We start from the raw sequence: 15,441 nt of genomic DNA on the forward strand, positions 1-15,441 counted from the left end.
TGGTCCAGAAAATAATTTTGTCTGCATGCTACTGTTGTTCATGCCGCAGACTAAACAATCTCATAGAGCAGCGGTGGCCAACCCACGGCTCCCAGTGATGCAGTGCGTGGGTGATGTTATGATGTCACCCGCGATGTGAGGAGCCTGCGTGCCTGCTGGATCTAGTTAGATCCAATCAGCGAAAGCGACATCGGGAGCCCTGACAGCGTGGAGCCGGTGATGCGATAAGTACTGGGGGCACTGCATATGGGGCACAACTACAGGGGGCTCTGCATGTGGGGCACAACTACAGGGGGCTCTGCATGTGGGGCACAACTACAGGGGGCTCTGCATGTGGGGCACAACTACAGGGGGCTCTGCATGTGGGGCACAACTACAGGGGGCTCTGCATGTGGGGAACAACTACAGGGGGCCCTGCATAGGGGACACTACTACAGGAAGCACTGCATAATGGGCACTACTACAGGGGCATTGCATAAGGGGCATTCAAAAATGATCGAAAACAAGGATTGACAAAAGTCCCACTAATAAAAAAATTACAACAAAGTAAAAGTAAAAAAATATGTATATTGGGAAGATTATGTATTATTTTTTGTCAATGTGCTGGGCTCGCCCCCAGCGTAACTAAAAACGAGGGTGTGACACAAGGTCATGCAAGGGTGTGGCCTTGTGACAACTAGGCCATGCCCCATTTGTGCATGCGCGCCGTCAGCGCACACATGCTGTCGGCTCTTTAACTTGACTACAGATATTTTTTGTCTCTTTGCCTCTGACTGGTTGGCCACCCCTGTCTAAAGGCATCTGCTAACTCACCTCCAAATTGATAGTATTTAGATACTATAACTCATATAAGCCATATAACCAGTTATGGATTCCTCCTTATTTTTACATCTTCTATGAAACCGGAACCTCTCTGCAATCACTAATGTTTTTAGATTGAAATGTTTTTTTGTTCTTTTTTTTATATGTTAACAATGACCATAAAAGACTTTTCTGCCAGCTTCAAGGATGATACTAAACTCTGCAATAGGCTGTGAGTCTTGGTGCCCATTATGCTCAGTAACACTGCTACCTTTTATTATCTTGCATACAAATAGCGTGGAAATATAACTTCAGTCTTTCAATATAGGTCAATATATTGTGAGTCTACTTTTGTGTAAATGACCACAAACACTGGTATATGATGCATCACGTAACCATAAACTATACTAATGGAACAGGAGCAGGAATAGCTAGTAACATTACACAGCGTGTAACAACATACAGTAGCTTCCATTGTGTTAACCCACTGGTAAACCGCAAAACATAGTATAAATAACGCAAGGTCTCACTTGGGACTATACCAGATGGACTGCTGCAGCGATTTCTTTCCTGCACATGTATTTAGGTCACACCGCGCATGCCTGGCGTTTATGTTCGTACAGAGTTGCAGATGCGATTTCCGCTGCACGCACTGAGAAGTACAGTGATAATTTATTGGGTGAAGACTGGGAGTGGACTATACAGATGCACGGAGATGGTCTGCCTTATGTGGGTTTTTGTGGGAGTGTCGCTGTACTGTTTGTGTACACAAACGTTTCATTGCTCATATAGGATGCCAAACTCAGATGGAAAATCTGCACCTGCCATAGGGCTGCTGCATGAGAGCAAAGATGCACCAAGTAGTATTTCAGACACGGACACAGCTGCAGCCCAATGACTCTCTGATGTCATTCAGCAAATACATCTAATAAACTTTCTCTAAAATGTAATACAGGTTGAGTCTCCCATATTCAAATATTCAGAAATACAGAATTTTTTTAGCATGACTGAGATAATGAAACCTTTGCTTTTTGATGGTTCAAAGTACACAAACTGTATTTAAGGTACAAAATTATTACAAATATTGTATAAAATGACCTTCAGGCTGTGTGTATAAGGTGTATATAACACACAAATGCATTCTGTGTGTATATTTGGGTTCCTTTCCCAAGATATCTCATTATGGTATGCAAATATTCCAAAATACGGAATATTCCAATATCCAAAATTCCCCTGGTCCCAAGCATTTTGGATATGGGAGACTGAACCTGTAATTGCATATGCAGAGAGGAGCTATTGATAAAGCACCATCAGCTTTTATTAGTATTGCTAGTAGTATGAAATGGGTGAAAGCCAGGCACTGAATTGAAAGCCTGCATTATATACAAAGACTGCACTTTGTCATGCATTTACCATAGTACAGAGAATAAGACGTCTCATACACAAAGAGATAGAGCCACATTTTTCTTATTTAGTCTTGAGCCCATACACACTCTGATCTGGGCATTCTCTGCAAACATGAAATGACTATGGACTGTGTAATAGGTGGCCAAATGTAATGTCCAACAGTTTACCCTAAATCTTTTTTTTTTTTTTTTCTAGATCAGGGTTTACCAAACTTAGTCCTCAGGGCACCCTAACAGTCCATGTTTTAAGGATATCTATAACCTAAAAATTGAGCATTTGGGTTTATAATTATTGAAAGCACAAGCGCATTTTTCTGTTTATTGAGACATGTCCCTGATATATTCAATTCATTCCAGCAGGAGAATGGTGAAGTTAACGGGGCTTCAGCGCCTCGAGAGAGAATCAGTGACCCCACTGCTGGGCGCACACGTGACAGCCTAAGCGATTCTCGATTTCCGGCACACCAGCTAGATGACTTTCGAATGTCACAAGAACAATTAACAGATCCGTTTGATAGAGAACGGAGGTAAAGCCATAGTTCAATCTATATATTGATAAATAGTTGTACTATTTTCATGTGACATTCTTTATTGCAATGTTTATCATTGATAATTAATAGATTTGCACCTTTCTCTGTTCTTCTGTCCAGGATCCCACGGAAAACACGCCTTAGCGGAGATAACAGGCTCTAGACTGGCAGTGACCAGGATGTTCCTCGATCTAGGCTGACAATGCTTTCTGAAGACAGACTCCATTCAGAATCATTCTGTCCTGTCCTCCCTGAAGAAGGAAAGTGCCTCAGTAGGGAGCTCCGCTGTATGGCAGTTTGGACTTTGCCCATACAGTGTCATGTACATCCCTTAAAATGACCTCTGTAAGGTTGTTTTGGTTCAGAGTTTCCACAATAGGAGCTATTTACCTGCAGCACAAACTGTAGAAACTTTCTCTATATGTAATGCCTTGTATATTAGTGGGGCTGTTCCCAAAGACTGGGTTCCCATTAAGCCATTTCCAGAGTTGTGGACAGCCCCTTGCTTCATCTTTGGTAATATTCTATGAAACTGTGAAAAGGAGGAAGCTAAAGCATAGCGTCTTTTAGTATTCTGAGCGTCACTTGTTCTGCTGCGTCACATTCCAGGGACTCTAGCAGTGCCAGAGCGCAGCAGCAATTTCGTTCTGCATTTTTTCCCTTGCACACATCATTCCACCTCACTTGGATAGTATTTGTTTTTATTCTTGGCCTTGCTCAGTGCTGTGATTGCTGCACAAGGAAATCCTTGTCGGCATCCAACATTCAATCTTTACAGAAGGGGTGCGTTTCAATACCCTCTTGTTTTATGTTCATTGATCCAGCATCACAAAACCAGCCAGCTTAGCATATCAAACATAGTAACTTGGAAGAGTTTTAGTATCTGTTATCATTGTGGGTACTGTTGGGGACATTAGGAGAGATTCATGAAAAGTGATGCAGAGGATAAGGGTGATTGCCCATAGTAAGCAATCAGGTGCTTGCTTTCATTTAATACACTGTATGAGAAAAATTAGTCAGGATTTAATTGGTTACATCATGGTTTTAATAAATGTTCCCCAGAATATGTATAAGAGCTACTGTATTTGATTCTTAAAGGGGTTACCACCTAGGGTAGTGGTTCCCAAACTTTTTTCTTTTAATCACTGCACCCTAGAGTATCGGCATTAATTTCATGGTACCCCTAAGCCATAATTTTGTTATTGAGAAATTCAGAACAATATGTAGTGAAGTAAATTGTGCTGCCCTGTCATCCTTAGGGTCAGTTATGTGGTGGGGACAGGTTTGCGCACATATTTACATTACATTGACCATAAATAATTTGATTTGGTGCTGGACCACCAACCTGAGGCACCCCAGTTTGGGAACCACTGACCTAGGGCCAAATGTATCTTTTGTGTCTGATGTTTTGGATGATTGATTTATCCTGAAGAACATGATATTGGAGGTTGGGTGCTCATTGTCATTTAAGAGTTTCACCATGGGCTGTACACCCTCTTGCCTTTGATCTAATACATACACATTTTTCATCAGACACTGATGAATATATATCTTCCAGCATTCACCAAAAATAAAAAATAAGTTTTAAACATTTATACACATCTGAAAAGTGACATGTCCATTTTAAATTATTGCCCCCTCCCCTGTGAATTATATTGATTATGTGATGCATTGGTGTTTTAAACTAATGTTTTTGACATTCCAGCATATTTTGATGTGTGAACAGCACATGTGATTAGGCATAAGGATTGATGATCTTTCATCTACTACCAGTCAAGTGTTACTTGATCTTCACCAGAACACAATATGGACAAGCACTATGACATAGTTGCAATACTGTTTGCTTAAAGTGGTCCTTGTTTACATCACAATCTATTATTTTTTTGATGTACATGGACAAACAGGTGTTGAGTAAGCAACTTCCTGTAGGCTTTGAGCTTATTAAAATAGAAAGATGAGGGAGATGTATCAAGCCGTACAAAGAGTGGAGAAGTTGCCAACAAATCCACTTCTACTTGGGAGGGGGAGGGGGGGATTCAATTAGCCGCAAAAAATGCGATAGCTTGTCATGTGTGAATTTCGCTTATTGCGTACTCCCGTTTTTTGCGTAATCCAATTCCAAAAGTAGTGCGAAAATTCTTCCTGGTTTAACCTGCGATAAGTATGGGTGATAATGGGGAAATCGGCTCATACCCCAAAAAAAGCAAAGTGAGATAATATAATATAGACGAGTATTAGTGTCCCTATTAAAAGTATTTAGGGTTTCAAAATTGTGTCAAATGGCTGTTTTATGCATATTTCTATAACAGTTAAATAATAATTGAAAGCAAGTGTTTTTTTTCAAAAATACTTTTTTTTTCTTTTAAATTGGGGGTGCATAAAAATGCCTATAAGAATATATTGGTGTCATTTAAAGACCTTTTAAAAAAAAAAAAAAAATTTGCCTCTTAACTCCCACCTGCAATCTACAAAAACATATAAAAATACCTGCCCCACTCATACAGCACCCCCACATACCTGCCCCACTCATACAGCACCCCCACATACCTTCCCCACATCAATGAACCCATTTCCCTGCACTTTTTCATACCAAAAATGACATGTCATTAATGGCCAAATTTAAGCTAATTAAAAATTTATTTTTGCCTAATTAATTAAGGAAGGTGTCCCAGTGGTTCTGAACCAAGTCCAGACATTTTTACCTTGAAATAGGTAAAAATCTCATCTGCTCAGGAGGTGGTGAAAACTACATGGCAAAATTTGCACCCGCAGAAACTGCAGCTGATAGGATTGCACGATAAGTATACATTTGCACATTAAGCCAGTTTTCGCGAAAGAGACTTATCGCAGCTAACTGAATTCCCCCGAATAATTTCTAGGATGTACTTGATAAATGATAGCAAGAAGCTGATTGGTTGATATGGGCAGCCTACTGCTCTTTAGATTGCTTGATTACATTTCCCCCTAAGGGCCGAATTAAATTAGCTGCAAAAAAGTGCCGTCTGGAGAAAAGTTTGTGCCGACTTTTCGCCTGTTTTCTACTTTTCTCTGTATTCAATTCCAGGACATTTTCGCCTACTCAAAAATTTGACATAGAAAAATAGGTGAAAAAGTTTCTCCACATATAGGCAGTCGAATTGGAAATGCAAAATCGCCATTTTAAAAAATAAAAAACCACTAAAAATGACGTCATTTTCGGGGTAAAAAAAGTGTTGGAAAATGGGTTAGAAGTGGGGGCCTGGTATTTTGGGGGGCTATATGGATGAGATGGGTGTTTTTGAGATTGCAGCAGGTATATTTTTTTGTTTTTTTAAATCTTCATTTTAGAGACATTAAAATATACTAGTACCCATTTTCATGTACCCCAAACTTAACTACGGTATTTATTTGTCTGGCGAAAAACAGAATGATAGAAAGCAATGGTTTTTTTTGCAGACGGCACTTTTTGCGGCTAATTGAATTCAGCCCTAAATGTCTTCAGATGTCTTTGTCACTCAAACAAAATGTGCGATATGTAGGTCCTGACATGGAGCGTTTCTCCTGATGTATTTACATTGTGGCATGGAACGTTAAGAGGACAGCTCTCCACCTGTACAGCCGTGGTCAAAAGTTTTGAGAATGACACAAGTATTGGTTTTCACAGTCTGCTGCTTCATTGTTTTTAGACCTTTTTGTCAGACGTTACTATGGTATGAAATGCTTGTAATTTTATTTCAGTATTCCCTAGAAAACCAATACTTGTGTCATTCTCAAAACTTTTGGCCACAGCTACAGTGCTAAAAGTGAAAGGATAGGTCACCTTAGGCACATTATTTTCTTCTCTTCATGGCACCCTATATTTAATGGCAGTAAAAGAGAGCATACACTATAATAAAAACTGCTTCTCTTCCCTCCATGGCCAGTAGCTGCTTGTATCAACCGCCTTCTTGAGTACTTTGCACAGCCATGTTTTCAGGATTTCTTTAATCATAAGCACATTAGTGATGCTTCTTGGCTTATCTGTCTCATTTATTTTCACTGAAATCCTCATAACATGATTGATGTGTTGGGGATTTGTGGTGTACAGCTACTGTTCTAGAGAGATGAGGCATACTGTGTATTCAACATGCAGCCCTCTAGCTGCTGTAGAACTACACATCCCAACATGCCCCGTCAGTTCTGCTAATAGTGCATGCTACAACTGTGGCAGGACATGCCGGGATGTGTAGTTCCACAGAAGCTGGAGGGGCTGCATGTTGAATACCCCAGCGTGTAATATGGAGCAGTTTAGTGTGAATGGTAATTTCTGGTGTCATCACGAACTACTCCTTGTGCTTGTAAAGAGAGCGCAAATGTACACCTGATTATTTCTCTTTTTAAGTCTGGTAAAAAATCAGTTTAATCATCACTATGGGGCATATCAATAGGCTGTGAGAAAAGCAAAAAAACCCGCACCTCCAAGGTTTTTCCTGCAGGTGCGGGCTTTGTTTTAAAACATGCGCCGGGAGGTATTTTTTTTGCGCACCTCCTGAGCGTGATTTTTCTTCAAATCGATTATTTCAGGAGAAGTCACCGACTCTTGCTCCGGCACCCCCCCCCTGAGGACTAATTAAGCAATTGGAAGTATCCAATTAGCTTAATTAGTCCTTAATTACTTACCTTCGGCAGCGCTGTCTTCATCCTGTGTTGGGAGATGCCTCTTCTGCAGCAGGTGTGTGTGTGTGTGTGTGTGTGTGTGTGTGTGTGTGTGTGTGTATATTCCTGTGTCACATGGGTGCTGGGAGAACTACATCTCCCAGCAGCCCTCTCTCCAGGAAGAAGAGAGAGGAGAGACCTCCGGTAAGGTAAGTAGTGTTTTGTTTTTTTTCTGCAAAAAATACACGCCGTGGGGTTTTCAGAACTGAAAATCCTGTGACCAGTATTTTGGAAATTGAATACCGCGGGTATCGGGGGAGCGCATACCCGCAGTATTTATAAATTGGGCGTGAGATTTTTGACTCGCTAAACCTCACACCCAATGCCCCCATGTTAGTAATAAAGCACATTATTTATAGATCCTTTGTCTAAATCTACCCTCTGCCTGTCTTTTGGGCAAAAAACTCAAAACTGTTTTCCAAAGCAATGGCATCTCACTTGATCTGAATAATTATAAAGAGAATTACCACCAAAACATACATTGTGTAGTATAAAATTAAATGTAATTTAGACTAGCAAAAATTGCATGGGTGTTTGTTCTTGTGCTGTACCTCTTCATAGATGGCAAAGAACAGGAATGAAACTCTCAGCCTAGAAGTTACCAAAGATGCTTTAATTATGTATTAACCTGCCTGCGGTGCATTGGGAAGTGGCAATTCTCATGCCTCATTGTAAATAACCTGGTGCATTTTGAAGGATTGCAGCAGCTATGGCACAACACAGTTGCTGTTTAATTTAAATGTGGATTTCATATGCTCAGTCTTAGCCATGTGACTCATATAATGCAAACTAGGCCAGGTTCAGTGGGGTACCCTGTGCCCCATTCCACATCTAGTGAGAACCTGTACATGCATCAGGTTTTCAAAGGATGCTAAGGGAGTCTGCACCACCAGTTCATGTTATAATGACTAAAGCCTGTCCCCCCTTGCATATTAGTCAGTGGAGATTATTAACTATCTGTTCAAATGTACAGTAACTTAACAATACCAGACATTTCCTTGTCTAACTGGCACTCCAGTAAAGTCAATAGCTGCTGTGATGGGTTCCTGCCTGTTGGCACATTAATGATGGAGTGCTAACTTCCTTTGCTTGTTGAACGGCAATGTTCCTGGTGCCAAAATTATATCAGTTTTCATTAGCTGATTGCCTCCACCAATTTATATACGTACATATCTATAAACAGATTTGCACTCCTATACACACACACACACTAACAGACTTTAAAAAGAAAAAAAAAATTGCAGTTTCCAATCATCCAAAGCTCTATAACAGCATGTGACCATTTATTAATTTTACATACATGCTTTAAACATGGAGTTTTTAAACATGTTAATTTTGAGTTTACTTCCATTTTACAGCTCATGTTTGTCAGTAATTGGACAGGAAAGAGAAGATTTACAATATATACAGAATCTTTAAACTAAATGCCATAATTTGCTCTTTAATAAAATGGAGCTGTGGAACCGGTTCAATAATCTGAAGTAGATTCATGAATTTGCCTCTAAATTTGATTGTTTTGGCTTATACATGCACACTACATTTTAATGACTAAAGCTGCATACACACACAAAGATTTTCTGTCCAACCATCCAACTAGTTGATTGGTTGGAATGAAAATCTGGTAACGTATGGGAGTAACTGATCAGCAATTTGCTCCTAAATGCCAGAAAACAGAAGAAAATGGACGTCAGACAAGTTTGAACAAATTGTTTAGATCAAACATATAACAAACAACAGTTTTTGTCCATTTTCCGGCGTTTGGGAGCAAATTGCTGATTGTCATTTGCTTTCCTGCGTTACCAGATTTTCATTCCAACCAATCAACTAGTTGGATGGTTGGACAGAAAATCTTTACGTCTGTATGCAGCTTTAGGACAACCTAATCACTGGTCAGCCAACACTCACAACCAGATATTCAGAAATATAAGGACATTCCTAACAGACTCCTGGGTACGAGGTAGAGACCTTTTCTTCCGGCATATCTGAAGGGCTGTTTCAGATATGAATCTATGGGGCAGTTGTATTATAGCGCACCTAATGTGCCGCTATATTGGTTCCTGCTTTGCCTCTTTATCGAGGCTAAGCAGGAAGCGCTAACAATGAGATGTATGAACATCTCATCGGCCTCCGGCGATCCCTGCCTGAGTACACAGGGCAACAGCATAGTGTTATTGCGCTGTCTCTCAGTCCTGGCCGGCTCCACTGAGAATGCGCAGGATCTCTTAAGTATCGCGAGATCCCACGTGCAGCCCTGGAGCCGGCAGCAGGGACAGCACGGTCCCTGCTGTGGGGATAGGGCATCGCCAGGCTGCAGCTGTCGATAGCTATAGCGGACGGAACGGTCAGGCAAACTGACAGTTCATACATGCCCTGCCGATCGGCGCAGCTGTCATTTACCGCCAAATCCCCCGATCATACATCAGGGAGAAGCTGTATCAGCGCACATAACGTGCACTGATACCACTTCAGCGGTTCATACATCTCCCCCTATATCAGCTCTACATTCACTTGAATGGGATTCTAAAATAAATAATGCTTAAATGTGCAGAAGTGTCATTTTTTTTTTTTTTTCTTAAAGATATAAGCCAAGTACAGGAAGGGCTGCACCTGGTGTAGAAGAAAAAAATGTAATGTACTCCTGGATGTTGCCTAAGGAGGTCTGCCACTTTGCACAGCAGTACAGGGGCTACAACATGCCGAATTTGGTTACTTTAATTTGCCGTAAATAATAATGTGCCTTGTTTGCTGCAAGTGTCCTGGACATCTGTTTGTTCTTGAGTGGTCAGTTTGCCTATTATTGGCGCAAGCTGAATCCATCATTAAAGCAAAAATTAATAAATCTTCTTGGTCTCTGTGTGTTGTATTCTGGCTTGCAACTCTAGCAGCTATCAGAAATAACTGCAGCCCCATGTAGTCTAGTAATACTATACAGAGAAAGGTTGGCCTCAGTCCCTCCTCTGCAGAGGGGGCCACCAGTGATATCCCCAGATCCCCCACTAGCCAGAATGGCAAACACTTTACAAATGGGTGTCTACAGCAAGGAAAAGTTTGTAAAGGAACATAGAAAACAAACATGAAATTCAACTTTGTGTGTAGTGTTCATTCTAGCACCCTGCGCATGACACAACCTGTGCAGTTCCTCTTTCCTGGCTGGGGTGTCGCCCTATGCTCTGGTGCTTCTAACACACTCAGCTCATACAACAAACTGCTGAGGTACAGACCAGAGTGCTAGAAGCACCAGAGCAGGCAGGAAAGAGAAGCAAAATAAATAACCGCGCTTAAACTTGTATCCAATGTAAAACAAAATGTATACGTATATATAATCTATAGTAAAAAAGAGTACATTCAGTCTGTGTGCCATGAGAAAATATGTAATAATGTAATATTCAGTGTCTATTCATAAATGCTCCACTAATCACAGCAATAAACATGTACAATAAATAACACATTGAATCAAACATAAGAAATGAAACATTGTTTCTAGTAATGAATAGCAATCCTGAAAAGGATCTGTAGAAAAACAGAACAAAGTCCTGTAACAGACTTCTAATAGAGCCAAATGCTTCTTATTAGAAGTAATATATATGGGTATAACTCAGCCTCGGCCGGCTGAAAAATATGCATTAAAAAGTAAATAAAATAAATAGGACAATTCCAGAAGACTTCTTCAATAGTCACTGTGGGTATGTATTTTAATAGAAAATACCCTAACACAAATGTCTGTACACCAGTGTTATCGTGTGCTCTCTCTGTGCGGATCCTCACAAGCTGCTGTTAAATATGCACTGTATATAAGTTGGTTCTATAGAACCTTATAAAGCACTGCACAGTTTACAGCTGTAGGATTTACAGGATACTCACTTTCCTGTGGTGCAGATTTCAAGCATATGGTGAAGTTTCACTGTACCTTGACTGGTACGTGCAGCTCATATTAGATAGCCAGTTAATATGTTGATGAGCCGTGCTAAGAAGTCCGTTATGAGCTTTCAGGTCACACGCTGTATCTGTTAGCCGGGCCCTGCGTGCCGTGAGCGGTAAGTCGGCTGACAGCTCAGTTATTTCTCTGCTCAAAGAACTGCACTGTCCCTGCTGTGGGGATAGGCTAACGACAGCTACAGCCGGCCGAACGGTCATGCGTTATGACCGTTCGTACATGGTCCTGCCGTCGGCGCTGCTATCTTATAGATAGCAGTGCCGATATTGACAGGGGCGCATAGCGCCCCTGTCATTTACCGCCCAGACCCCCGATCATACATCGGGGAGAAGCGGTATCAGCGCACATAACGTGCGCTGATACCATTTCTGTGCTTCGTACATCTCCCCCAATGTGTGTTATTTATTGTACATGTTTATTGCTGTGATTAGTGGAGCCTTTATGAATAGACACTGAATATTAAATTACATTTTCTCATCGCACACCTAGACAATGTCTTTTTTACTATAGATTATATATACGTATACATTTGTTTTACATTGGATACAAGTTTAAGCGCAGTTATTTTGTTATATATTGGATTGCAACCATTTAAAGTGATGTCAAAAGGTATCCTTTTTATGTACATTACAATTATTGTTCACATTTTTTCATATTTATCCTTGTTTTGTTTCAAGCGCCTGTTCTGTTTCATACTTCTATTTTAGGAAAAAGAAACTGCATGGAAATAACAGGTGCAGGGTGCTAGAATGAACACTGTGTTCACTAAAATATAACCAATATCAAAGGAAGATGTCATGATTATATGTTTTGAACTTAACTCTCCCTACATTAGAACCCTGAAGGTTCAATCACAGAGCACCACAAGGAAACTGTTTTCCGGGATGAATAGCCTTGAAAGCATTTATGTGAGCAGGCTGACAGCTTCACACTACAACCCTTCCTTCGGTCTATTCTGGTTCTAACGGTTGATAAAGGTAGAAGTATATATATATATATATATATATATATATATATATATATATATACCTGCCTGGAACCACTTGTGATGCAGCTGGTTGGGTTTTAGAACATTAAATTGGACCAGATAAAAACTTGTTCCCATGATTATTCCAGATCCTATCTCTGAATGTAATTGCAGTGCCCCATTAGGCCCAGAACCTATAACCCAGCCAACATTTATTTTATTTTTTTTTTAATATAGACAGCAGTGTTAAGGTGGGTACACACTTGTCCGACCGGCAATCGTGCCGATGTCCAGGGACACCCTAGACATAGCATGATTGCCAGTACACACTGCAGAGATGAATGAGTTTTTGAATGATCCCTCGTTCCGTCCGTCATTAACATGCATGGCACCGCATGAGATATAGTCTCGTTTTACGTGCAGCACATCAAACCTGATGTTGCATACGACCACGAGTGCACGCATATTGTGCATACACACTGTACAATACACGATTTGTCCAAATCAGAACATCGCTCCAGTGTGTAGCCGGCTTTAGAGACAGAAACCTTGGCTAGCTCACTGGGTTCAAAACTGAGCTATTTAGAAGCAAACCACTTCTTAATGCAGGTTGTTTTCTCTTTTGCATGCTATAAATGTATAACCAGTAATTTCATTTAGCTAATTCTTTACTTGACAATCATGTATATATTTTATACACTACTGCAGATAGCTTGTGTAATACTAAAAAGGGTTTTATTGGGGTTTTCGGGAATATACAAACTTACTAAAAACACCAAATAACCATAGTCTTATTTTAAAAAAAAATAATCTACTTTAAAACAATTACATAGTTTTTGAAAGTGCTCCTGCTCCACCAAATTAACATTTTCTAGTTTAACAGCATAAAATACTATGTATAAGTTATTATTTATCTTCAGCAATCTGTTTTCAGGGTAAGGAGATAAATTCAGCAGCACTCTAAAGGCAGCTATCCACTACCCGATTACACAGAGCGATTACGACATCGTAATCGTGCACTCACTAATCAGGCATCAAAATGCCAGAAACGACCAGCGTTGCGCGCACCCGCTGATCGTTTCAGACATCAATCATCGCCCGAACATGCAGGGAAATCTGCCGATAACGACAGATTGACCATGTTCGGGGATGATGGATGTGGCCTACACTGATGACTGATCGTTCAGTGTAAGCACTGCTGTGGATGGGGAACGACGGTACGATTATGATGTCGGAATCGTACTGTCTTTCCCTAATCTTCTAGTGGATGTGCGCCTTAACAGTAGAAAGACAGATGGCAATGCTGGTTTTTTTAAGACAAAGGTTACCCAACGTAATTAATGCTTTAGAATTTATACCAGGATTTCTCAACCTGTTACTTGTACTCCCCATAGAGACTACACATGAATGCAATGGGTTCCACAAATTATATTCAAATACAGCGTAAAGGGAAAATGGCAGAAGGATCGAAACAAACATTTACACAGGAGTTTCCATTTAAAGACTCCTGCAGAAGCATTTTGTGAGGTTTTAAAAATATAAGTGTAGACTCCTGTGAATGTGGTCCACCATACTACACTTGCTAATAAATAATGATTTTACAAATGTATGTTTCAGGAGAGCTGTGTGTAATCTCCAGTTTCCTACAATGGCCCCAGAGCCATAGTAAACCAGCAAGGAATTCAGAATTGGCATAATCACCAATCTTAGAATACATTACAGTTAGAGTATTCCGTTTCCCAACACAGCAACCCGCGACCATGTTGCTTGGTTCAAGGTGAGCATCAGGATTGGTCCAAGCAGGGCCAGATTTACATTTTAGTGTTGTCATCAGCATGTCACACCCATGATTTTATTCTTTCCTTACAGAGAAATAAAAGCCATTACAGGATATACCCAACCTCACTACAATTCTGGCCAGTCCAGGCTCTTTAGCCAGTTGCAGGAGCTCACTTGTGCTTCATGTCCTATTCATTACATTATACAACCCCACCACCACCACCACCTTCCAGTCTTCGATTGAAACAGCATTGCAAAAACCAGCACAACACTCCTCAAGCATTAACCCTTTGTCAATGTATCAAAAGCCATCTTATATTACCCCCATCAATAACGTAGAAAGTATTCACAGCACATAATCACTTTGCAATGCTTTCTTGTATCCCAAGTCTGCTAAAGAACAAGGGAAGAAAACAAACTTTATTTACATCAAGTTAGTTCAAACAAAATCTCCCACTAGAAAGCTCTGTATTAAATCAGTTTAGGAATACTAAACAGTTATATTAGTCTGCAATTATATAAATAAGCGTCTGTACCAATACACGTATAATGAACAGGGCATGGCATAATATATATATAAAAAAATATTACTAAAGTGGATCACAACGCTGGAAACAGAAGTAAGAATGTAGTCTGAATTATGTTATATACACTGGGGGAAAGAAAATGGATCTTGCACTGAATATAACTTCTCATGGCAACAGGGTCCCTTTAGTTCCTATGAATTGCCAATGATGTCTTCATACAGTCTTTCTGCAACCAGATAGGGGACACAATGTGCGAAGAGGGATTTCTCCCTGTGGAACTGGCTGAAGAAGTTCATTAGTCCTCTAGGTTAGCAATGCCCTTTCCTCTGTTGGTATTCAGTCAGCTTACAAAGAAAAGAAAAAGAAATTACACACAAAGTAATTCTACGCACATACAATAGGTGTACTTTATATGATGTTGCCAAAGGCTCATGTACCAGATGTTCCTATTCTAAATAAAACACTTGAGCTTGAAGGTGCACCCTATACCATCATCTAGGATCTCTCTCAAGGGAACAGTTGGATCTGTTGATGCATAGTAACTACAAAATGTTCCTTTACTGGACAAATACAGTATACAGCCAGCAACAAACTCATTGCTTCGTTACATCAGGTTTTACCACTAACAGTATTCACATGGATAATAGGGATATGTTTATTATTTGTTTTCAACACATGAAGATTCCAGGTTCCCCCCATTCAGCACCCAAATCTATACCATGGCAAGGTTCTCCAAGGGTAGAAAGGATGTGTTTCTCACTCATAAAAAAGGACACTTCCACTATACCAGGCAGGTTCATTTTATTTCATGAATTGGCAGTAT

General features: G+C 40.2%; 2 protein-coding genes across 5 annotated transcripts in view; one reads left to right on the forward strand and one right to left on the reverse strand.

Annotated features, from left to right (window-relative positions):
- PLCG1 (phospholipase C gamma 1) overlaps positions 1-4,740 on the forward strand; it is a 93,057-nt gene extending 88,317 nt beyond the window's left edge. For 3 of the 4 annotated variants that reach the window (XM_088480625.1, XM_088480627.1, XM_088480628.1), the window contains exons 32-33: positions 2,565-2,734; positions 2,858-4,740. In XM_088480625.1, the coding sequence (XP_088336751.1) occupies positions 2,565-2,734; positions 2,858-2,900 (213 nt within the window). In that variant the 3' untranslated portion in view covers positions 2,901-4,740. The remainder of the gene's footprint in view (positions 1-2,564; positions 2,735-2,857) is intronic. The other variant, XM_088480626.1, reaches the window with a different exon arrangement.
- A 9,710-nt stretch (positions 4,741-14,450) lies between these two features.
- Positions 14,451-15,441, reverse strand: part of ZHX3 (zinc fingers and homeoboxes 3) — a 32,364-nt gene continuing 31,373 nt past the window's right edge. The window contains exon 3 of the mRNA XM_088480629.1: positions 14,451-14,962. Coding sequence (XP_088336755.1) covers positions 14,955-14,962 — 8 coding nt within the window. The 3' untranslated portion in view covers positions 14,451-14,954. The remainder of the gene's footprint in view (positions 14,963-15,441) is intronic.

This window comes from Taudactylus pleione, unplaced genomic scaffold (genome assembly GCF_031769625.1).
Source record: "Taudactylus pleione unplaced genomic scaffold, aTauple2 ptg000256l, whole genome shotgun sequence".
Lineage (NCBI taxonomy): Eukaryota > Metazoa > Chordata > Amphibia > Anura > Myobatrachidae > Taudactylus > Taudactylus pleione.